This window comes from Myotis myotis, unplaced genomic scaffold (genome assembly GCF_014108235.1).
Source record: "Myotis myotis isolate mMyoMyo1 unplaced genomic scaffold, mMyoMyo1.p scaffold_m19_p_10, whole genome shotgun sequence".
In the NCBI taxonomy this organism is placed as follows: Eukaryota; Metazoa; Chordata; class Mammalia; order Chiroptera; family Vespertilionidae; genus Myotis; species Myotis myotis.
In genome coordinates this window covers 55,127,044-55,151,237 of record NW_023416314.1, presented here as the reverse complement: position 1 = coordinate 55,151,237, position 24,194 = coordinate 55,127,044, and the positions used below count along the sequence as shown (strand labels likewise).

Here is a 24,194-nt window from a genome sequence, read left to right as displayed (position 1 = left end):
GGCCAAAGACATCGTCTGACTCCGACAGACTGACTTACAGGGAGTTGGAGTGGGAGGTCCTGAGCAGTGGCGTGGAACCCGAGGAGCCGTTGTGCGGTAACTTTGGTGAGGAAGGCAAAGAAGAGTCCGTCATCTCCTCGATGTCTGAATGAGAGGACGCCGACTTGGGGGACTTCTTCTTCCCGAACGCTTGCTTGAAGGAGCTGCGTAACTGAATAGACAAGACCGTCAGCCTGGCAGGGGCCGCGGCCAACACTCAGGCCTATGCAAAACGGGGACATGCAGACCAAAGAGCAATTAATTCTCCCACGTTTTCCTCCCACTATGAAAAAGGTTCCCAACAGCTCTCTCCAATCAGTGCATTAGGGGAAGAAGAGTTATCTGGTGTGGACAGCTCGAAGGACTGGCCCTGTGGGTAACATTCCATGCCTACTCTCAGGTCAAGACTAGATGCCAACAGCAAGACAGAGCCTGGCTCAGCAGGTGATGTCGGGAGGATGAGGTTACACAGCAACGAAGCAGGATGCTCAGACACGGTGACGGATGCGGATGAGGTTAGTCATATCAATGGATGGGTTAGCTTGGTATCTGATATTAACAGTCTTGCTTACCTCATTGACCTGCCAGAGAAAATGCAAGCAAAAAATGGGGAAGGGGAAGGAAAAAAGACAATTTTTAACAGAGAAAGCCAGTGACAGGGAAAGCTTTGGACTTTTCAGACACGACATGGCTAATTATAAACACCACACACAGAGGAGGTTTCCAGTAAGATCACAAATCTTTCAAAGCATAAGGGGCACCTTCCTCCATTATGCAAGGAAAAGGATAGCGAGTCTGGAAGTCCCTACAATCCGAGTTCTTCCAGCTTCTCTGTCTGGTTGAAATGACTGCCCCCACCTTCTTGTGCTGATCATCGTTTTGTCTCTCATCAGTCATCTCTCTAACGCCATAATTTTTCTGGGGGGGCATGTCTTTTCTTTTCCCTCAGCAACAAAGGGTAGTTGTACTACTGCACTGGTCCCAACATGGCTGTATATCTCTCTGATATATGTACTTAGGAGCTCCTGCTGTCCTTATATATACATGAGATAACATAATAGCAGGGAATTAGACATCCCACTGTGTTACTAAAAATGGATATTTTAACCATATTGGAAAAAAGAAGCTGGTATATCACAAATTCTCCAAACCATGAGGTGGATCTGAGAATTCTAATGGGAACATAAGGAATTAAAGTGCAATGTTTTCTCTGAGAGCCATGGTAAGCATGTTAATTTTCTAGGCCCCAAAATAAGATCTTTTAAAAAGTAATCTCCTTTTCAGAAAGTCCCCTTTCCTTCTGAAAACATAGTCTGGGGGCTTTCTTGGCCATTGAGAAATTCAGAAATGGGCCATTCTGAAACAATTAATGGAATTTTTCTTCCATTAATGTTTCATTTATAACAAACCATATGTCCAGCTTGGGGGTGAATCAACATCCCATTCCCCTCTTATTCTTACTTCTGGTCATATTTCCAGAGAGTAGTTATGGAAGCAGAAGGATTTGGCACATAAGCCATCAACCTAAGCCTTTGCCTCTACTTCTGGTGAAATGCCAGGTGGAAGAGGAGATTACAAAATTTACACAGAGGTAAGCTCGGGGATTATCTGAGGATGCAAATTATCCATCCTCCTCAATGGCAAGGATAACCAAGAGTAATAACTTTTAAAGCAAAATAAGTAAGTTTTATTTCTTAAACTGAAGAAAACAAGTAGTCACGATTTTTCATAGAAAAGAATCCTCCCTCACCACTTTGATAATCAAATCAGACCATATTTCTCAATAGCATATTGGAAACAGCAACATGAACTACTTCTATTTGTTTAACTCATAACAAATGAGTTGACCAAAAGCCATTAGTAACTTAAAAAAAAATTCCATCAGAATGATGAGAGGGTCACACTAAACCAGCCTTTTAGCTTGGAGCACAAGTCATCAGTAACCAAAGTGATTATTAACTCTTTAACTATTCTATTCCTAGACCTTGCCAACCATCCAAGATGACACAAAATGAGTGAGAAGTGTATGGAGTGAATGAGGACACCAAAGCTACTGTGAAAACACGATGATGCCAGCATGGACAGATGGGGCCCTCTGAGTACTGGCCAATGTCAGGTCAACTTGGGCTGAAGACAGGAACTCTGCTGCCTCAACAGCAGAACTAAAGACTGAGTTGGGAGAGCAGAGTGGGACTTCCCCAGGAGAATGGGAGAAACTGTTCAAGATGCCTCTATACAGACAGTCAAGGAGCTCATTGGGATCGTGGAAACACGGAGAATCACTGCATGGGGACCCTTCTATTATACTTGACATTTTGAGGTATAAACCCCAAGATCAGAACGGTTCACTTACTGCTAACATCACTGTTATGCAACTTTCACTTACAGGCCATGGTCAAAATTTCTCAAAGAGAAGGGTGGTTTAAGGCTACCATGGGCGATTGTGTAAATAAATAGATAAGGATTATGATTAACAATGGATAATTAGTGGTAACACTCCAAAAAATACATTGGAACTAAGAAACCACTTAAGAGTAAATTTGCTCTAGTACCTGCAGGTTTCTGGCCAACACGTGATGAGGAAGAAATGACACATATGAAATGAGAGGTGAGTACTTCACATAAAGTCTCATGAACACAGTAAGACTACAAGGTGGTGGTGATTTCGTAAATCCTAGTGTTTGGCTGAGCACAACATTGATTTTAGTAGAAACCTATCCACAAACCACTCCTTCGGATCTACTCCCAAAGGTCGACGTTCTGAAGTTAAGAGCAAGCCTGGGTTGAGACTGGCTCTGATAGTCAGTGCATGAGAGTCTTTGGATGTACACTCACCCAATTCTTTCTCTTCTTTTTCTTTGAATCGCTTTCTATGTTGCTGCCCACGCTGGAGTGGCTGGTGGCGCTATTGATGCTGGACACGCTGTCGGAGGAGTGCTGCCTGCGGATGCGGAGGTCTGCAGACTGGGAGGTACCATTTCCTGCAGACCCAAGGTGGGATATCAGCAGCTGCTGCCTCGAGCCCATTCCATTGTCCCAGGGAATAACCTCACACCAAAATCCACACACCTGAGGACCACTAGGTGATTCTGTTAGACATCACCTTCTTTTCTTCATGGATAGTATTAAGGCCCTTGAGCAGGTAGGTGCTATACCGTTTGGTCAATTGAATGGGGGCATACTCTCTCTCCACTTTACATAAATATGGGGAGGCTCAGAGAGAATCCCCCCAACACCAGCTTTATTAAGCTTTAGACAGGCATAGAAATGAGTTTGTGAATTGCAGTGGTAGTCACCTATGTTTTTAGCGCTCCTCTGCTCACTGCACTAGCCTCCTTTCCTCTCAGGGATGTTCCATACGCTATTCCCTCTTCCTGGAATGCTCTTTTCCCTCCACTCTGCCTGGCCAGCTCCTCCTAACCTTCCCATATCAACTCTATCATCAAGTTCTCAGGAAGCCTGATGTCTGAAACACCAGTGGTACCAGGAATACCATTGCCTGAAGTGTCAGTGATTCCAAAATTAAGTCCGCAGACAGTTTTCCTCATGAGCACAGAACCACACCTGCAGCCTGGTTTTTAAGAGCACCGTTTCAGTCAGACAGACGGGTCTAGTCCCACTTCTGCTTCTAACTACTCCAGGATCACCTCTCGCCTCTGAAACAGTGTTCCCATCAGCACCATATGGAGAGGACCAGGGTAGCACTCATATGGGTTGTGGAAAAAAAATGAGATCATTCATTACATAACTGAAGCACTGAGCGCAACGCTCAGAACACAGTGAGTGGTCCATAAATGTTCGCCTTCGCTATGACTTCTCCTATTACTGTTAATGCCATTACTGCAGGAGGGAACTCATCCTCACGTCCACATTGCCCTCCAACTAGGAGACACACAGACAAAGCAATTCACTCAGAAATATTTTCCTGGACAAACATGAGATGAACTCATGTCAGGTTGCCCCACATCAGTATGGAAACATCAAAGCATTAGTGAAGATAAGGGCTATGAAATATTGTGACACTTTGCCAAAAGAAATACATTTTCTCCCATTTTTGAGATACATCAGAGAAGAGGATGAGATGGAACCAGCTACCTCCCCAGAGGGCAAAAGTCACCTGATGAAGTATTTGCCTCCCAGGACCTGTCCACGGACAGGTCACCCAGCCCCGGGTAGAGAGCTGCATCACTCACTGTTAGGGGAGGGCTCCTAGGGGCAGGCAGGCAGTGTTTCTGTACCTACCTTTGCAGTTGAGCTCCGGAGTGTTAATTACTCCATTAATGGCAGCCTGGGCAGCTGCATTCTGTTTCTTTAGCAACTCAATGGTTTTTCTTAACTCATTCAGTTCAGAATCCTGAGGAGCAGAGAAAAAAATACTGGTTGTTCTAAGATCATTCTCTGTAGCCTTAGCTGGTTTGGCTCAGTGGATAGAACATCGGCCTGCAGACTGAAGGTTCCCAGGTTTGATTCTGGTCAAGGGCACATGCCTGGGTTGCGGGCTCGATCCCCAGTGTAGGTTATGAAAGAGGCAGCCAATTGATAATTCTCTCTCTTCATTGATGTTTCTCTCTCTTTCTTCCCTCCCTTCCGCTCTGAAATCAATAAAAAATATATTAAAAAATCATTCACTGTATAGAGTTCAACTGAAGTGCAAGTTTCAACAGAGGATGATAGGGAATACAGGAGTTCTAAAAAAACCTTTGTCTCAAACAGGAGGTTGGGCCAGTTTTCAGCATAGGTATCTGAGCCAAGAAACCAGCAGGAATAGGACCATGACAATCTGTCCCTGATACATGTACCACCTCTCCATCTAGGTCGTATTTTCACTCAACATGACTACTCTTTAACAACTAAAGAAGTACACTAAAATCTATACAATTATCCGGAATGAAAGAGAATACTATTTTTAGGTGTGCTGTTCACTCCAAGCAGGGAGGGGGGAAAGCATCCTTTCTGCTTTACCTTCTGCTCAGCCGTCATGGTCAAACTCTGGAGCCTGATTGTCATGTTTCCAAGACTCTGTTCAAAGGCTGCCACGAGGTGAGCCTGGAGGGAGAGACACAGCCCTGTTACATTACCTTTTAAGGTGAGCGTGCCTAAGCAGTGCCAGCCTTACAGACTGAAACCCTCAGAGGGCCACATGAGTTATCCCCTGCCCAATTCTTCAGCCTATTGAGCCCCACTGCCCAGTACCCTTTGGGATACAGTTATTCTAGCTTTTGTGTCTCAAACGCCTCATGGTTCTTCCCACCTCAGGGCCTTTATCCATGCTTTGCCCACTGCCTGGGATGCTCTAGCCCCACTGCCTCCTGTCTAACTAAGTTTTGCATATCCTTCTCAAGAGATCTCAGCTCACGCTGTCATGACACCCCCGATGGGGTTGGTTCCCTCAGACTCAATCTCAAAGGCACAATGGACTGTCAAAAATCACAGTCAAAAATACACATGCTCTTGTGACTGCTGCTTCACGTCTCTACACAGCAGGACAACCTTCTGTTCATCAAACACCAAGCTCACCGCAGAGGCTCACACTGAGCATGTTTGCAGAACGAATGGACAAAGTGGTTGGCATATTTTGCCCGTTATAATCTTCGTTAATTAAAAGCCACAGAAAGGCCCATCTGCTACCTCCTTAGTTAGAGAGCCCTTCCCCTGCTCCCCCAGGGAATTATGCCCTTCTCCTGAGCTCCCCTGCACTCTTATATACCTCAATTAGAGGAATATAATGGCATCAGTTGCATCATTATTTTCTATATTACTAAGACAGTCTTAAAAATACTACCAATTATAATTAAAATATGCATCCAATTTTCAAAGATGTTAAAATGTTTTAAAAAAAGTGTATGTTAGAATTGAGAAATGTGATGTTTTCCTATCTTCCCCCTTCTCCGCAACCCTCTTCAAGGGGAAGATGTGACTTTGTGTTCCAACACCAAACCTTCTTCCTTTTTCCACAGAGCAGCAGGTGATACATTGACTGGCTGACTGAGGATCCTGATAATATCGTTAAAACAAAGAATAAAGAATGGACAAGTCATGTAATTCTATTGGCCTCAGTTTATTCATCCATAAAATGGGAGCTATATCTTCTTCCCAGCCTTATTATGAGCATTAAATGAAACAATGTAAGTAAAAATGGTCTATAAACTATTAAGGAAGTGTGACACATAGAAATAAATGGACACTGGGGGTGGGGGGTGAGAAAGGAAGAGGCCTGGGAATGAGAAAATGCCAAAAATTGCTATCAGAACATAGGAATAGGGAGATCAAGAAAGGGTCCTCGGAGAGGGGTGGGTGGACACACAGAGGGTTACAGAAGGAATGAGAAGGATACTTGAGAGTCTTGGGAGAAGTTAAGACTTGATCAGTTGGAAAATTCTAGAAGAAAAGATGGGCGATGCACACAGTGAAGAATAAGAGCTGGATACAGCTTTGTGGGGGAGGAGTCATTGCCCTGGGCTGGGAAGAGGGCCTGTGGACACTGCAATTTAAGGAGGAGAGATTTGAGGAGTGAGTCAGAGGCCTCTATCACCAGACCTCATCAAGCGAAAACCATGGTGGGAGATAAGATCGTCTCTAAGATCACTGCTGAATCTTTTTTCCAACAGCCATAGGGTCTGGCAGGGAGCAGGGCTATTGGTAGTAGAAATGCTAAGTGGACTAGCCAGTTTCTTTCTGATTATATGCTCTCTTTCTTAAAAACCAAGAAAATGCCTTTGCATTTTAAAATAAAGAGATGTACTTTAGTTTGCCCTGGAGAATGTGGCAAAACCAAAGCCAATTTAATTCAAGACAGTCACACAGTAGATGAAGGAAGCTGTCCAGGACATGGACGTACTAGTAAAAAGAAAATGAGTGTTATCCATGCATTTCAAAAGAATGTCAAGATCACATTTAAATGACTGGATTTCCATTTATTTCAAAACTTTGTTTGATTGCCACCCATGATTCTATTCATGGGCATTTATATCTTCTATCCAATAAAAACCAAAACCTGACCCCATGAAGACTGCCAGAGAGAAAGTGTTTCTGCAAAGCTCAGGAAGAAACCGCATTTGCTCTGAGGAACCAGAGGACTGTTTTGCTGGGGAACGGAAGGACCGACTTTGTGTCATGAACGCAACTATGAAAATACGGGCTGAGGTTGTTGAGAGCCTGGTTCAGGCCTTCTCATCCAGCACCGTCTCACATTCCCAGGAAAACAAACACAAGTGATATAAAAATACCCGAGAAGGTGGCTCTGAGTAGTTTGTCCCAGAAAAACAAACACAGTTTGGCCTGTGGGAGAGATGGCAGACAATAAAACACCCTGGTGGTGTGTGGTAAGGCTAAATATTTACTTTAAAACAATACTGGATTCACTGGCCTTGCAAGGAGCAACACACACTTTTAGAATAATAGTAATGTCAGGGCTCTCACGCTGACTCCTCTGAAACAGAGAGCAGGGTCCCAGTGGCCCAAAGCAAGGTCCCGTGGAGCATGAGGTCATTGGAAGAGTGAACCCAAGTTCATTATAAGTAAACTAGAGGCCTGGTGCACGAATTTGTGCACAGGTGGGGTCCAGCCAGCCCCACCCCCGATTGAACTCCCAGTTGAGGGGACAATTTGCATATTACCCTTTTATTATATAGGATTACTATCTTTTGATGATTAAGGGTCAGTAATTGACAGCTGTAATTCTTACCTAAGGGAGCAGTTCTGAACTTAGGAGGGGAGCTGCTATTAAATCTCACATATTTGGATTATACCAGGAGATCCTGGCTTACTGGGTCAGAGGTCGGTTCTGGATTCAAATGGTGACCCACATAAAGAGTCCACCCTCAGAAAAAGACCTCTGCTGTTTTTCTGAATAGGATCTAAGCCTCAAAACCCAGATCTCACATCAATTTCTGAAGATCTTTTGAAAGCATTACTCATGGTGGATGATGTAAAAAAGATAAAGGATTACAAAGCACACAATGGCCTGGTATGTTAGGGTTTTGAAAGAAAATTGAAGATTTCTAGAAATGTAAGAGAGCTAAAAAAAAAAAAAAAAAGAGCATAAGTGACCACAATCACCAAATACTGAGCTTGTAATCAAGGCCCAGCACTGTGTGAGGCACCACGTGCAGACTTTAAAGAGAAATAGTCCTTGAGCAGCCTCAGGCTCGAGCCAGGAATTACCTGGGCTAAAACTCCAGCTAAATATTAATTCCGGGTACTGACTCAGCTTCTTGGTCCAAGGAAGACAACCTTTTGAAACTACTTTTTACTTAACGGCATGCCATGGGGTCGTGCAGGTTGCTTTCTGACCGGCGCGTACACATGTATTTGTGGTCTCAGGCTGGGCTGTGCATTCCTGGGTAGGAAGCCTGGCCCCAGCGGCATCACAGTACCTTCCAAACCTCAGGCTCTGCCTTCGGAGCTTCAGCCCTGGAGCAGGAGTCCTGTACAGACTGGTCTGATGGGGTAGGAGATCTCTGTGTCTACTCTAACTCCCATAATTCTATAACCCCAAACAGGGAAGTTTTCTAGGAGCAAACCTGACCACCTCACAGCTCTGCTTAGAACTCACTGAGAAGGCTCCACTAACAGCTGAGAGCCTTTGTGATGTGCCCTGACCATTGCCTTTCATTGATGCCTCCTTTCTTCCCTCCTTTTCCTCCCCTCCACCTGCCTCTTCCCTATCCAAGCCATAGATTCTAATTACACAAAACAACTTATATAATCTCCAAATGCACCAAGCTCTTTCACCTTGGGCTTTTGCACAAATTATTCTTTCAGCATAATGGTTAGTATGCTGTCCTCCCCATGCACCCTCCCCTATACAGTATCCATCAGATGTCACCTCCTCCAGGAAGCCTTCCTGGATCTCCTCCTACCTCACAGAGAATGCGTTATGTGCTTCTCCCACATATTCCCACAACCTTTTCTCTTTATCTCAATCATAACACTTATCATGTCATAGCAAAAGTGTTTTGTCTTTCTGCTGTACCAGACAAAGAACACTGAGATGACAGTGACTTGCTTGCTTTGCTGTTGAACCCACAGTGCCTGGGGCATAGTTGGCACTTAAACAATTGCTGAATTGAATGCCGGTTGGCAGTGCCCCCTGAACAGGTAACTGTGTATGTTATAATTACAGAGCAGTCAGCTATTTACTTGGGAGCCTTAGATCCCTCCACCTTTTTTTCCTTAGATGAGAATTTTCAGAAAGAGGAAGGGAAGAAAATGAACATTTCTGACCACTTAATACATCCCAGGTACTGGTCACATGACAACCTTGAGAGGTATTATCATCACCCATCATTCAGAACAGCAAATCCAAGCGCAGAGGGTAAAGAATTTTCCCAAAGCACAGAGCCTGCAAGTGTCAGCGCCGACATTCACACCCATGATGCTAAAGCCTGCGTCCTATTTATTACACCACCCTGGTTCCATGGTGCTCCGGGGCAGGAGGCCTTGAGGTAATGCTCAGAAGAGGGCAGGGGCCTCCCCTCCCGATGGCTGTTGCCCTGGGTCTATACTCACATTTGCTGTCAGCTGGGTGGTCAAAGCTGAAACCTTTTCCTGGGAGGCATCCAGCTCCCGCCGCAGTTTGCGAATCTAAAGGGGACAAGGGACAGGGTTACTTGCTTTGGGAGTCCATTTCCAGGTTGAGCTGGGTAAGAGAATTGATGGCAGTGAAAGTGGGAATCCAACCAGCAAACTGTTCCTTACCTCTGACTGGCATTTTTCTTCTGGCTGTAAAGAAAACACAGGGAGATTAGAGAATCAAATCTAATCGGAGGAACAAAGAGCTGCGCAGTCCAGCCTGCGGGGACCACATTTGGATGAGCCCAACAGTCTGGAAGATTTATTCGTTTCTTTCCTGGGGTATTTTTCTGGCTAGACTGGTTCGATCAATTTGACTATCTGAAAAGGCCAAAAACAAACGGCATATTATTTTAAGAAATTAGGATGAACTGGAACACCCCCATTGTTGTTGTGAGGAGCCCCTGTCCCCATGTGGAGACAGTGACAGGGTCGGGGGCTCAGGACAGGGTGTGGTGAGAAGGGGATGAGCCAGGGCAGGGTTTGCCAGATTTAACAAATAAAATATCGGACAACCAGTTAAATTCTATTACTATTATTATTGTTAATTATTATTATTTTTAGTTTAAGTATGCCTCATGTCATCTTGGGACATACTTATACTAAAAAATTATTTGTTGTTCACCTGCATTTCAAATTTAACTGGGTGCTCTGTATTTTACCTGGCAAACCCCACCTGGGAGTAGGAAGGCCTGCACATAAGTTAACTCTGCCCCATTTCATCCTCCCTCTCATCTCCCCAGGGCACTGCAGACAGGAAGACGCCTAGACTTAAGGGAGGCCAGGAGCCCCTGCCAGCCAGCCTGTGGACATCCCAGATTATAAGGATAAATGTGACCTTTACCTTCCTGCTGCCCCACCTCGAGTTCCCCAGTTACCTATGACCCTGAGGAGTAAAGGTGAAGCCTGCAGGTCCTCTTACTGGCAGAACCTTCCATGCTGGGCCCCGTGTCTGATGTGACACGGCTGTGCCAGTGGGAGAACAAAACAACCTCCCTCCTCCCGCCGGGGGACCCCGCTGCAGGTGGAACCTTTCTTTCCCTCTCCCTGGACTCCCAAGGGGCTCACAAAAGAAGCTCCCCTACCCCTTCCTGCCCTTCTCACCACCCCCACTCACACGTCTCCAGGGGGAAGCAGGGACTTGGAAGCCAGGCAGGCGAGTGAAAATCACTAAGGATCCTATTTTGTCCTTGAGTCCTCCCTGTATGTCCTAATCCAAATTTATTAGTGATAAACCCATTATTTTTTCAAAAACAGCATCTGACTCTGGTGCCTACTTCTCTATTCAGAATACAAATGGGGAGGATTCATTAGACCCCGAACACCCCACACCCATCAGCTGGGGCAGGTTCCTATCAGTCTCCCTTCACTCCCTGCACCCCACTGCCCTCGCCCCTGACCCTGCCCAAGAGCCCCCGCCCTCCTGGCTGGCTCCTACAACAGTAACTAATTTTTAGGCACCAAACTGTCTAATCCTTGCAGTAACTCCATAAAGTAGGTTAGTTTGTATTCCGTCTGGGGCTCAGATAGGTTTGGTATCCTGCCTACGTCACATAGCTGGACCAACTCCTCATCTTAGAAACACTTTCAGGAGAAGGTCTGGAGATGTCCCAGGGTCCACTTTTTCCTCCCAGATAATATTTCCTTATCCTTCTTTGTCTGTCTGCCCATCCATCCATTCCCCATTCTCCTGCCTAATGAATATTTATTGATTTCCTATATGTACCAGGCACTATTTAAGAACCTAGGTAACAGCTGTGAGTAAACATGACCAAGTCTCCTACCTCATGTTACTTACATTCTGGTACTAATAACTAGCATTTACTCATTAGTGCCACATGTCAGCAACTGTTCCAAGCACTTTATATTCAGTATTCATTTAACCCTCATAGCAACTCTTGGAGTAGGTAGTAATACTATCACCTCCTGTTTGGCAGATGAGGAGAATTAGGCACAAAGAGGTTAAATAATCTACCCATGGTCACAGCTGGTAAGTGGTAGAGCTGGGATTAGACCCAAGAGTTTCATAGTAGAACGAAGTGTTTGCACTGCCTGGCAGTTGGAAGGCCATCCCTAGGCTTTCCTAGTAGATGATGGCTTAGACAACCCTTCCCAACGTTACTATACAGAAAGCCTTTAAATTGAAAGCCGGGACTCTGTGGTGAAACTTCAGACAAGACGATCAGCTGAAGAAAGAGGTACTTTGGAGTTGGAGGGGTGAGGTGGGTAGGAGCAGAAGAGAGTATCTCTAGTTCCTTCGAATCAAACCATGTCAACAACCACAGAAGTCTTTGCTTGCCATAGGCCTAAGAAAGAACAGTCAGGCCGTGGTCTCTTTAATTTGATTCTGAGATGGCCTTTTACTTACAAGGGGCTATATATAGTTTGTCTTGCTCGGTAGCCCAGAAATCTAGCATTACCAAACATAGAATTATTAAGCAAACAAACAAAAACCAGCACACCTGTCCTCCACAGAATTAAGGGCTAAAGAACTGTCAATTCTCAATTAAAGAAAATATTTTTTCCCTATAGGAATTCCCAAATATTTATGTGCATGGCTATAAAAAGTAAGCACCACAGAACAGAACCAATCTAGCACCATATTTGATTACATTTGGCTTCGGTCACTAACACTCTCATTGATGGTGAACATGTAGGAGTGCTTACTCTGTGCTCTGTGCATTGTATTTATTGCTTTACATGCATTTTCTTATTTTATGGAAGCCTATTTTTTGAACACCTATTGGGCACCAGGAATAAAAACAGAAAAATTTCTTGTCCTCAAGGAATTTATATTGTAGCGAAATATAATCTTCAGAACATTTAATCCTCATTACAACCCCAGAAAGTAGGGACAGTTCTTCTTTCTATTTTACAGATAAAGAAACCGCGGCAGGTGGATTAATATACTGTTCAAGGCCTTTCTTTTCAAATTCTACCAGCAGGTGGCTAAGGCCTTTCACACATTCTAACTCGTCACCACGCACAGCACAATGCCACTAACAAAGCAGCCGATTCCTGATTTACTGATTGGTACGTTCTAGTCAATAGCTGTTTGTAAATTTCAAATCTTGTTCCCTAATTAATTGGTTCCCTTATAATGGAAATACTCTCTCCAGGAAAAATGCTGATATTTTATCCTTGACATATTTGATAAAGGAACCCCAGCTCGTATGATCATAGCTACACAGCATGGATTTATACTCACTGTTGAATAAATGGACGATGTGCTGGAAACCAAGGAGAGCGAGGATCCATGAACTATTTTAAAAAAAGGAAAGAAAAGATGAATTACAGAGCTGGCTGCTATGAAACCAAAAAAAGGGGGGAGGGAAGGAGAAACTGAGCATCATAGGGCACTACCAGGCTCAGAGCAACTTGACCTCACCTTGACCTGACCTTTCCTGGTTTGGCTATAGGTCAGCGTCAAATAAGGAATAGTTTGTTAGGAGACTCGGTCAATTTTCTGTTACCACATTTTTTCTACAACCTTCTAAATACTTTTGCCCCCTATCAAAATAATACATGATTACTTCATGAAAATTTTCAAGGACAGAGAAGTGCTAAAAAACAAATCCACTAGAGCAGGGGTTCTCAAACTACGGCCTGCGGGCCACATGCAAATACAAATATTATATTTGTTCCCGTTTTGTTTTTTTACTTCAAAATAAGGTATGTGCATTGTGCATAGGAATTTGTTCATAGTTTTTTTTTTAAACTATAGTCCGGCCCTCCAACGGTCTGAGGGACAGTGAACTGGCCCCCTGTTTAAAAAGTTTGAGGACCCCTGCACTAGAGTAACCAGCGTGGTTCATAATTCCATTAGCCAGGGGCAACCTGTTACGATTCCTTTCTTTTTCTCATGTATTCATTTAGGGTTGAGATTGTGGTGCTTGTGTAGTTTATACCCTGCTAGCACCTGCCACTTGTATTTGCAGAAGAGGAGCTGATTATGGCCATAGCGAACCATTCTAGAAGAATACTTGCTTACAAACATGTCTAGAAAACACAATCCAGTGAAATATAGATTCTGTGTTAGATTTCTATCATGTCCACCAAGGGACAAGCAAGTGGTGTCGTCTTTTCCGTTTCTGACTGACACTGTTTGACGTAGGACCATCTTCATACCCCCTTAGCACCCTGCCTGCCCTCGGCCCAGGGGAGACATCCTAGTAGCCGCTTTCATGACATTTTAAAGCCTGGTCTTTTCTAGGACAAGGCATTCTGGCTGACTTCTCTGGTGGGAAACCAGTCTTTAATGACATTTTCTTGGTTCTCTCTCCACAACTTGTTTGAAAGAGAGAACTAGGCATGTGGCGACATCTCGGACCTTTTCATTGGGCGAAGCTTTCCTGGCCAGGGTGGAATGCCTCTGACACAGCGCCATCGCCTTCGGCCAGAGAGTGGGAGGCTCGGGAGTAACTTTCCACGTGTGCTCAGCGGCTTTCACGTACCAGGATTGAACTCAACTTGAATCAGCAGGTGCAGAAGCTACTTGCCCACAAGATACCCGAGGAACAGCTCAGGGTGCACTCAGGTGCCTCCTCCAAGTGGTTCGGACACTCTGAGTCCTGCACGTGGCTCTCAGCATGCCCGGGAGAGTGCTTGGCCTCCTCAGAGGCTCTGCCCATACCTTCCCTTTGTTCAGGATGCACCTCATTTTTATCTGTCCAAACCTTCACGATCAGCGCAAACCCCTTCTCCATGAAGACTTTCCTTATTGCCCTGACTGCCACCTGGATGGGCCCTCTCCTTCTGAACCCACAATGCTCTGGGCTTGCCCTACCTGCCCCCTTCTCTCTTAGCAGGTGCCTTCACACTGAGGTTGCCCCTGCACCACCACTCACAGCCACCTTTCTTAGAGTCCTAGATCTTTGCCTCCGTTCTCCCTCCATCCAGGACTCATCTGACTCATACCCCATAAAAAATCAGTTAAGGTGTTAAAGGCCAATAACGGCTTTCAGTGTTAATACGTCCACACATTAACAGAAGTTTCTCATGTCCTAATTTAGGGACCTAATTGTTCCAGAGGGTAACCTACTTCAGCCCCACGGCACAAGCAGCAGCAGTAGCAGCAGCAGCAGCAGCGGGAGATTATACTGGAGGCCACGCTGGGGGCAGAGATGCAAGTAACATAACCCCTTAATCACACCTTTCAGTCACACTGCCCCACCAGACACCTGCTCCAGAAGCCTGCACAGGGCTGCTGAATGGCCTCTGGCTGCTGGAAAATGGAAGTTTTCCTCTTATATTTCTCCACCTCATGGATTCGCTGACAGCCTGCAGCCATATCTCCATGGAAGCTGGGGCTACAGGCAGAGAAGAGCGCATCTGGCAGGGTTCGGGCGGAGGTACTTACTTTCCTCTGTAATTAACCCCTCTCACTTGGTCAGAAGCAACAGCAAAGCTGTGGTCGAGAGAAAGACTTTTGCCTTCCAGAGTCAACCGCAAACTGAATGTGGCTGCCCTGGACCACTGCAGCTGGCCCTCCTCTAAGTGAGCTGAGCCCACAAGTCGGGGCCCACACTGTGCGGCCTGGATACTCTGGGACAAAAGGCCTGTGAAAGTCACAAAGCCGAAACGGCACAAGCAGGCCATGCATTTCCTCTCTAAACTTGTACCGCCAACATTTTAAAGCTACAAGGAACCTCAGGTCATCTCTGCCATTGTGCAATCTGAAACTGAGAGAGACTGTCAACTGCTCAAGGTCACACAGCATTCAGGGACAGGATCTGCTTGCATTGCCCTTAAGTGACCTGTTGTTTTTTTTCCACTCCAAAGACATCCATTTTCAAAATGTCTCCCGCCTCTCCCTAAATGTAGGCAATTATAGTTGACTTTATATGTGAACCATGCGTCTGATGGAAATGAATTTACCTGAAATAACTTTGAAAGGCTGTATGTGGGCCATACCTATATCTAACCCACAGGGTTATCATACCCACTTCCTTCAAAATGAATGATGGTTAGTAAATCCCACAAAATCATTGCACAAGTACTTATGCTAATTCTTCCTAAATTTCTTTCCTGCTTTCTGGCATGTGATATACCTACTGACACTCTTATAATGAGGTTCTAAAGTGAGATGTGAATTTTTTTCCAACTGTTTCTGCAACACTGTTAAAAACTCAAAAGAGAGGAAAAAAGTCTCTCCCCAGTGAAATTAAAAACGTAATTGCACTCAGGTGGAATCTAAAAGTAAAAATAAATGAATAAACAAAAGAAAAAACATAGATATAGAGAACAAACTGATGGTTGCCAGGGGAAAGGGAGGTTGGGGGGCAAAGAGGTTAAGATGTACTAGTACAAATTGGCAACGGAATGTGACCTACAACATGGGGATTATAGTCAATAATATTGACTTGGGGGGGACACTTTGTAAGTTATATAAATGTCTAACCACTATGCGGTACACCTGAAACTAATATTAAATGCCAACAAATTAAAAATAAATTCTAAAAAAAGAGATATAAAGAAAAAAACACCATCTACTTGTACAAGTCTTATTTTGTTGTTGTTTTTTAACAACTGTGGAAGGGATAAAATCAATCTGGTGCCAAACTTCCCCAAAGACGGAAGTGCTATGTGTTTAAAGCACATCAACAGCAGTTTCTTCCTCTTCCTCACAACTTTGACTTTCCCCTCTGCATTCAGTTCCACGTCACCATGAATCATGGGATTTACAAAAGTCTAGACATTGCTCGTGGGCAAGCACCCGTTGTCAATGCCACTTTGCCATGCAGATGTTCCACAGTTGTGCTGTCTGACTCCAGATGGAATAAATAAAAGCGATCTGATGAGGATGCCGTAATGGTCCTGGACCTTTATGAGGCGACGTGTGCTTGTTTGGACAAGTTTCGGTGCTGCACACACGTTCACTCAGGTACACACACAGCAGAGAAGATGAATACAGCACAGGACACACTCCACCTGCAAGTCGTCATCAGGAGGGCTGGGGATGCTCCGTGGCCATGTGTGGCCAGCACACCCAATATTATAGGAGTTCAAGACAAACTGCCTCCTCTACACCTTACGGTCAACATATCCTCCAGTATTGCTGCTCTGAGTGGTTACAGCACTCATCTCTAGCTCTTAAATCCAGCGAAACTCCCTCAGCCCCCCATCCTCTGTTCCAGTAGGTTCCCATGTATGATTTACAGACTTGCACCTGCTCAATGAATGTCCCTGGATGCAACCAATACATAAATGAGGGTGGATACATAAATGAGGGAGGAGAGAATTAAGTTGCTAAAGGGATTAATAGGCAAAGCAGAAGCCAACATCTTGCATTTCCCTCTTGACCTCTTAGGGATTTCTGAAACAATCACAGGTTTGTTTGAGCTTTCCTGCCAAGAGGATGCTGGGCACATATTCCTACTCTCATGGAACTGGGAGCAGAGGGAAGGGTCTATGGCTCTCCTCCCACATTCTGTTCTGTCACTGACAAGACAAAAAAGGGCACAACCAGAGACATAGCCCTCAGCTGGGGCTGGACTGCCAGCTGCCAGGACACTGGTGCGGAAGCCGAGTCTACAGGTTGTGACGTGCAATAACATCATTGGGTTAACATTTGTGTATATCATCTCATTAATCTCATAATTCTGTGGGCTGAGTACTATTAGTACTCCCACATTATCAGTGAAAAAACAGAGGCAAAGAGAGGTGAAGTAATTGCCCAAGATCATACACCTAATAAATAGTGAAACTGGAATTCAAACCCTGGTAGTCTTACTACACACTCTTAACCATTCATTAGTCAGTGAGTCCTGCCTCCAGTGTCTGACCAGTTCACCCTGGGGAAGCATTGGGGGGAGTGGGTGATGTCCCCCCCAAAGCATTTTGATAGCTGTTTCCCTAACTCACACCTTGAGTGAAGGAACAAAGGGAAAGAAATAGGAATCGCTGGCAAAGTTGCCCACAGTATTTTGATCTTAAAATTCTGATTTAAATGATTTTAAGATAAAAATCTAATCCAAAATATTCCCACTTAGCAAGCAAAGAATGAAAAAGGCATCACTGAATGCAATAAACTTGAACCACTGATGCCTGAATAACAAAGCAGAGAATTCTTGAGAGCAGCAGAGAGGCATGGCTGCCTGGAGCCCCCCAAAGTCATAAGGGTCGTTCGACCGCCAAAGGGGTCGCGACCTACAGGTTGAGAACCACTGTCATAAGGGGCCATCAGCACTGGGAAACAAACTCTCCAGGAATGAGCTCCTCCAAGATGGGGAGCCAGTGGCTGAACCTCAAGATGAGGGTGCATGCCAAGAAGCTATGGCCCATGTCCAAGAACGAGAAACCTAGAGCAAAACTCAGTCAGCTCTAAGGTTCACAGTGATTTTTTAGTAGCATCTTCCCTCAAGTCCTGAGAGTTCAATTAAGAGTCAGACCCTACTATTCAGTTCTCCAGCCCGAACCCCCCCCAGTAAGTGGGGGAGTTGGAAGCACTCACAGGTGGACTCTTAGGCTAACGAAATGAACTTGACATAGAGGAGAATTAACTATACACCCCCTAACCTGGGAGAGGGATGGCCAGTCTCCTTGCTTACCTTCTTCAAACCCATCCCGGAAGGAGCCTGAGCGGCTCATGGTTCTGCTCTTCTCATCCAGGGACATGGAGCTATTCCGGAAGCGGCTGTCGGTGTACGGGTCATACTGCCCATCGGCATTGGAGAGGCTGTGGGTCCTCAGCATGGTTGGGTTGGACAAGCTCATCTGGGTGACAGTGGTGGGACTCGCTGGAACAAAAGGAATGGAATCAAAAGGTTGGGAATTCATGTCTTTGTTTAAATCCTGGATGGGGATGACGAGGAGACTGCTCGTTATCAGCCATATCCGTCCCCGCCAACTTCTCTCTCTTGTCTATTTTCTAAAAGGTGGTCACATCAGCATTTGAGTTACACACCGAGAGCTAAAAATAAGGGAGGGGAGGTGGGTCAGTTCCAAAGCAGGGCTCTGGGCCTCAGCTTTCCAACTTGGCACGTTCAGACAGGCTCGTGTCACCTTCCAGGCATGAGCTAATTACTCCCTGGGCTCATCTGGAACAATTCTCTCCAAAGCCCAAAGCCCGAAATAGCCCCAGCGGGCTTTTGATCAGATGGGAAGCGTTTGTGCATGACAAGAAACTCCTGCCTCAAAGAGTTATGGCTGGGAAAGAACAGTATGAACACAGGTCTCGTCCCCTCGGATGGGGAACACTGAATAAGGGAGCCTCAAGAGCTTCGGTGCAGAGGCGGCACATTTACCTTAGCCGAAGCCAGCTTTCTTATTAAAATCCAGTCATTTTAGTAATGTCCAATATTTCAGAAGTATCCCTTTAGTTAACTGAGAATGCAGAGTTAAATCAGACTTAATTCCAAGCCACACCTGTCCTTAAAGACTGAGTTTATTGCTCACAATAGTACTCAGGAAAGGCAGGGCGGCCTCTCAAAGGAAGGCCCCTCCTCCCTCCCATCAGCCTTCCAAGGCTCAGCTCCCATCCTGCCACCTTCATGCGACCTTCCCTGTAATTCCCGCCAGGACTGACTTTTCCTTTTCCTAACTATAAGTGGTACTTGCTACCTGATCATATTCCGTTTCTACATGGTTTCCTATAAACAGAATCCCCTGACTTGTCAGCAGGGACCGTGTCACACATTCTTTTCCTTTCCCCACTGTGCCCGTCAAAGCATCATGTCAGGAGTGGGCACTTCCAAGAATACTTGTTCAATCAAAACATGGTTTTTATCTCTAGCTTAAGAAAGCATGAGGATGACCAAACATGGGACACGTTCTTTTGTTTTTTTAAAATATATATTTTTATTGATTTCAGAGAGGAAGGAAGGGAAATAGAAACATCAATGATGAGAGAATCATTGATTGGCTGCCTCCTGCACGCGCCACACTGGGGATCGAGCCCACAACCTGGGCATGTGCCCTTGACCAGAATCAAACATGGGACCCGTCAGTCCATAGGCCGACGCTCTATCCACCAAGCCAAACTGGCTAGGGCTACAACCTACTTCTTTAGGTCTTAGAAATAGGGTACATACTTCTCAAAAATGGGATCAACCACAGAAAGACTATTACTGATTAGAGGATCAGAAACTTTTCCATTTCCTCTAGTTCCTTTGCTGTCAATCTCCTGTAATCAAACTGCACTGCGGAGGGCTGGCCAGATCCTGAGCGGGAGGAGATCACACGTCTATGACCAACAGCTCTCTTCCAAGCACAAGCTGACCTCTGCCCCAGGGAGCCGATCAACACAGCTAACGACAAGCGGCTACTCACCAAGCTGAGAGAAGTTGAACCTCGTTCCGGAGGGAGAAGTGACGCTGGAGCCGGAGGAGAAAGGGGAATTGGCAGCCGTGTCCTGCAGGCCTCCTGCAGAGTGGGACCGTAACCATTCTTTTGCGTCTTCTTGTGTGCGGAGCTGGGAGGTGGGGGTGTACCTGGACAGATGGAAATCAGGCTGGATTAACTATGAACGATGCTTATAGATAATGAACTCCAGGGAGGTGACGAGGAACACATATCCAAAGTTGATGTTTAAAAAAGTCCGATCACTATATATTCCCGAAACCTACCAAGTTTTTTTGCTACTTGGCCGCCTTTAGGGAAAATTGCAATTCCTGTCAGTTTGAAGGGAACACATAAAAGGAGCAAGGCTGGTGAACGCTCAGAAGAGCCGTCACGGGGCGTATCTGTAACATGTTGATTCATGACAGTGTCATGTCCAAGCCCCCACCCTGACGGCACCGAAGCAACCAAACAAGCTGCGGTTCGAGCTTGGAGGATTTTAGTTAGAGAGCTCAGGGCATCAGCCTTCTAGAGCACACACAGGTGGCCATGAATCACGGCACGTCAGAAACCAGACACGAAAAAGTGTGAGGACAGTGATGCCACTGCAATCTAGCATCAACACGTCTTCACAAAAGGAACCCCAGTCGTTGGGTTTCACACAGGGGAGGGGCTGCAGAAGTCCCACAGTCCCCCTCCTCATTGACATTTTTGGTAATAGTTTATCAAATGTCTCCAATGGGCTGAGTGCCTTCACAAACGTGATCTAAAATCACAGAATTTCGCCCTAACCGGTTTGGCTCAGTGAATAGAGCGTCGGCCTGCGGACTGAAGGGTCCCAGGTTCGATTCTGGTCAAGGGCATGAACCTTGGTTGCGGGCACATCCCCAGTAGGGGGTGTGCAGGAGGCAGCTGATCAATGTTTCTCTCTCATCGATGTTTCTAACTCTATGCCTCTCCCTTCCTCTCTGTAAAAAATCAATAAAAATATATTTAAAAATAAATAAATAAAATCACAGAATTTCTAAATCACTCAAGTGGCCACAGAAACCTTAGATTTACAAACAGATTGCCATGAGGTAGCTACTGATTAAGTCAACCCCGGGGTTCTTTTGGCTTACGAGAGGAGTTGTAGGTGTGTTGGGGTTGGATGTGTGTGAATGGAGGGAGGGAGCTAGAAAGGGAAAGTCAGAGTGAGAGGGAATATAAAATGTGTCTTCCTTCATGTTTTCACTCTAGTTGATGGACATGTAACTTTCTAGGTCCCATCAGTTGCTTGTAGACAGCCTGCCACATATCCCTATTCTAATTTAAAAAAAAACAAACACAAATTTTAGAAATCCAGAGCTACATAATATTCATAGGATAGGTCTGCTCTAGAAAGAAATACATCCAGCATTTTGAAATGTCAATATTTAGAGAGGTTAGCATCCTCTGGGGGCAACAGTGGGGCATCAAATCCAACTCATATTAAAAGTGGCTGAAACGGAAGCATCTAGATCGGTTGCCAACAATCCGCCCCGCCCAGTATGATGCACCCTGTTAGGTACAAAAGGCCTTGCCAGCTCCCCTTTCTCAGGCCACACTGGTGAGCCCCCTCCCACAGGACGTCTGCTGGGGGATCTTCCAGTACTGTGATTTTTAGATTCCTAGAATTGGCTTTACTCGGAGCTCCTATAGAAAGGAAGCATTGATACCTACCTCACATTACTGTTCAAAATGCTCTCAGCCTTACGAGCTACGGGTTATCAACTACAGACAGACATGACAGTGTTGAAACATTTCATCTCACGTTCCATTTTTTGCAAAAGCACGTAATGCTCAGTGCAGGGTGAAGCTGATGCTACAAAGAAGGAGGCATTTAGAGAGCAGGAGAAATGACAGCTGCAACCACGAGATGTTTAGACCACGCGGCAGGCGTCAGAACTGAAGTTCCTCCGATTGGCAGAGTGAAGTAGATGGTGGAAGCCATGGTGACTTATAGCATCTTGTTTTATCAGGACTAGCATCCAACTGAGCCCAAGCCATGACTTACAATGAACGAGAGGACATTACTTCCTCATAGACTTTTCCTTCTCTCACCAAAAGCTGATCATACCAATGTCTTGTTGGGCACCGGAAACTGACGCAAATTTTGATTATTATTCAGATGAGTGCAAAGTATCCGTCCTTAGTAATTTTTTATGGGCCGAAAGCTAAATATTTTTAAGCTTCAGGGTGATATTTCCTTCCTCCTTGGCTCGCGTCCTGGCTAACAAATCAACATGCTACAAGTCAAGTCCTTTGTCTCAGAAGGCAGCCTGTGAACTGCATGGTCATGGTGACATGCTCAACGATTAGACCCCCTGGCCCCGGAAACAGCAGGAACTGCTCTCTGGGCTTCACAGGGATGTTGTTCATGACACGGTTTCACCACATTAAGCCCCCAAAAGCACAGCCTCTGCTCAAGCAAATAAACCAACGAATGGACAGATGAGAATGAGAGGGTGTGAGGGCAGCGTTCATCCAAGGTCTGACTGCGGTGGCCAAAGCGGGGACCCCAGTCCAGCCCGAACCCCCACCAGCCAAGCCCCAAAGCCACACCACATGGCATGGATGCAAGGAGGAAACACAGATACCTGAGTCCTTTCTTAGGCAAAGTGTTCCTATCAAGGTGCGGGTCACTGTAGGAAAGTTAAAACAAAAATGAGAACTTCAGAGAAGCACAGAAAAAGCAGGCGGTGTGAGGAGGGAAAGGCTGAGACGGGGCTGACGAGATCTGGGGAAAGAGACTCACTTCACCAGAGGCGCTCCCTTCTCCACTGGCCATGCAGCACCTCCACGGGAAACCAAAGAACCCCAGCCCTGGCCTGCGCTGACCCAGTGCAGACCTTACCCCCGGAGGCCTGAGGCACTCAACCCCACAGGTTCAAAGCCACACTCGGGGGCTGCTGCACCTTGAAGCAGAGCCCGTGCCTTCCGCGGCCCCGTCGCCCATCTCTGCACCATCACTACTGCTTCGAGGAGAGAGAGATGCCAGCTTCTCCGCGCCCCTAACTCGGGGCCACGCCCAGTGCCACCGGCAGTGACTTCAGTGAGAGAAGGGACTTGTAGGAGGGTTTCAAGAGGCCTGCCGTCTGCATATTTGGAATTCACTCATGAATTCCAGGTCCTTCTCTGTTCCTGCAGTCCTTATTGGACGTAGCTGGGAGCTGAGCCCTGGGCCCGAGTCGGGGCGTGTTACAACTTGCTGGCTGATAAAGTCAAGGCATTCAGATTTCCAAAGAACCAGGGTTTAAAGGCTTGGTCTGTGGGTCTGACAACAACAAAGTTTTTGCTGTTGATGGGGTGAAGGGGGTTTTCATTAATTTTTTTTTCCTAGCACGAAACAACATCTGTTTGTTATGTTTGGCTAAGCCATGCCCTCCCCCACAAATTTCAGGTCAATATCCATCTCTGAGGCCCACCCACAGGGCAGCTGGGGGCAAACAAGCCTCTTCATTTATAAAGTCTCAACGCGCCACAGATTCTTTTTCATTATCGTTACAGGAAATGGGCACAGGGAACACAGCAGCCTGCAAAACAGACGGAGCCAAACTGCAGCAAAGGACTTGGAAAGGGAGAAGAGCCAGCTGTGTGGGGAGCGAGGGGGTGGGAGACAAAGGTGAGGGCCAAGCTGCACGGTGGGTGGTAGATCATTTCTGGACTCGGAGGGGAGGGGAGGGGAGGGGAGGGGAGGGGAGGGGAGGGGAGGGGAGGGGGAGGGAAGGGCGGGAAGCAGGAGCATGCCACAGGAAGGCTGAGATGCAAGTGAGAGCTTCTGCCGCCCCAGTTCAAGTGCAGGTTTTCGGTTCCTTCCCAAGCTGGGAAGGGAGGGGCCCGCCCAGCCCGCCTCTGGGGGCTTCAGTGGACAGCTGAACAGACCCTCACTGGCATGTCCGGGGGTCACGTACTACACCGGAGCCACGAGCACAAGCAGAAGCCTCAGGCCAACAGCCTCACACAAAACGTTTGGCTTAACACAGAGGGGCAGAGGAACCTGGAGGCTCGGTGGGGTCCCGGGCCCACGATGTCATTACCTGTCCTGTTTCCTGGGCAAAGTACTTCTGCAGAACTTAGGGCTAGCGGCAGGGGAGGAGAGAGGGCTAGAAGTCCAGGCAGGTAGAAAACAAGAGAAGGAACATTAGACCGGAAGAAAGGGGAGGAGTCGTTATATACAGTGATTTTTCTCATACCCAGGGAGACAATGGACACACCACGTGGCAGCGGGACCCGGACCCGCAGCTCTGGGGCGCTTCTGGTTTCCTGATCTCCTCTCACTGGCC

The 24,194-nt window shown here is 46.2% G+C and overlaps 1 protein-coding gene across 6 annotated transcripts in view; it reads right to left on the bottom strand.

The window, feature by feature from the left end:
• The window catches only part of NAV2 (neuron navigator 2), a 365,169-nt gene that overhangs the window by 31,472 nt on the left and 309,503 nt on the right, over positions 1-24,194 (bottom strand). For 2 of the 6 annotated variants that reach the window (XM_036325651.1, XM_036325652.1), the window contains 12 exons: positions 23,949-24,014; positions 22,509-22,553; positions 19,882-20,042; positions 18,162-18,350; positions 12,821-12,873; positions 9,739-9,762; positions 9,550-9,624; positions 5,002-5,085; positions 4,282-4,393; positions 2,875-3,020; positions 612-620; positions 39-211 (listed from right to left, as the gene is read on the bottom strand). In XM_036325651.1, coding sequence (XP_036181544.1) covers positions 39-211; positions 612-620; positions 2,875-3,020; positions 4,282-4,393; positions 5,002-5,085; positions 9,550-9,624; positions 9,739-9,762; positions 12,821-12,873; positions 18,162-18,350; positions 19,882-20,042; positions 22,509-22,553; positions 23,949-24,014 — 1,137 coding nt within the window. The remainder of the gene's footprint in view (positions 1-38; positions 212-611; positions 621-2,874; positions 3,021-4,281; positions 4,394-5,001; positions 5,086-9,549; positions 9,625-9,738; positions 9,763-12,820; positions 12,874-18,161; positions 18,351-19,881; positions 20,043-22,508; positions 22,554-23,948; positions 24,015-24,194) is intronic. The other 4 variants (XM_036325653.1, XM_036325648.1, XM_036325649.1 and 1 more) reach the window with 4 other exon arrangements.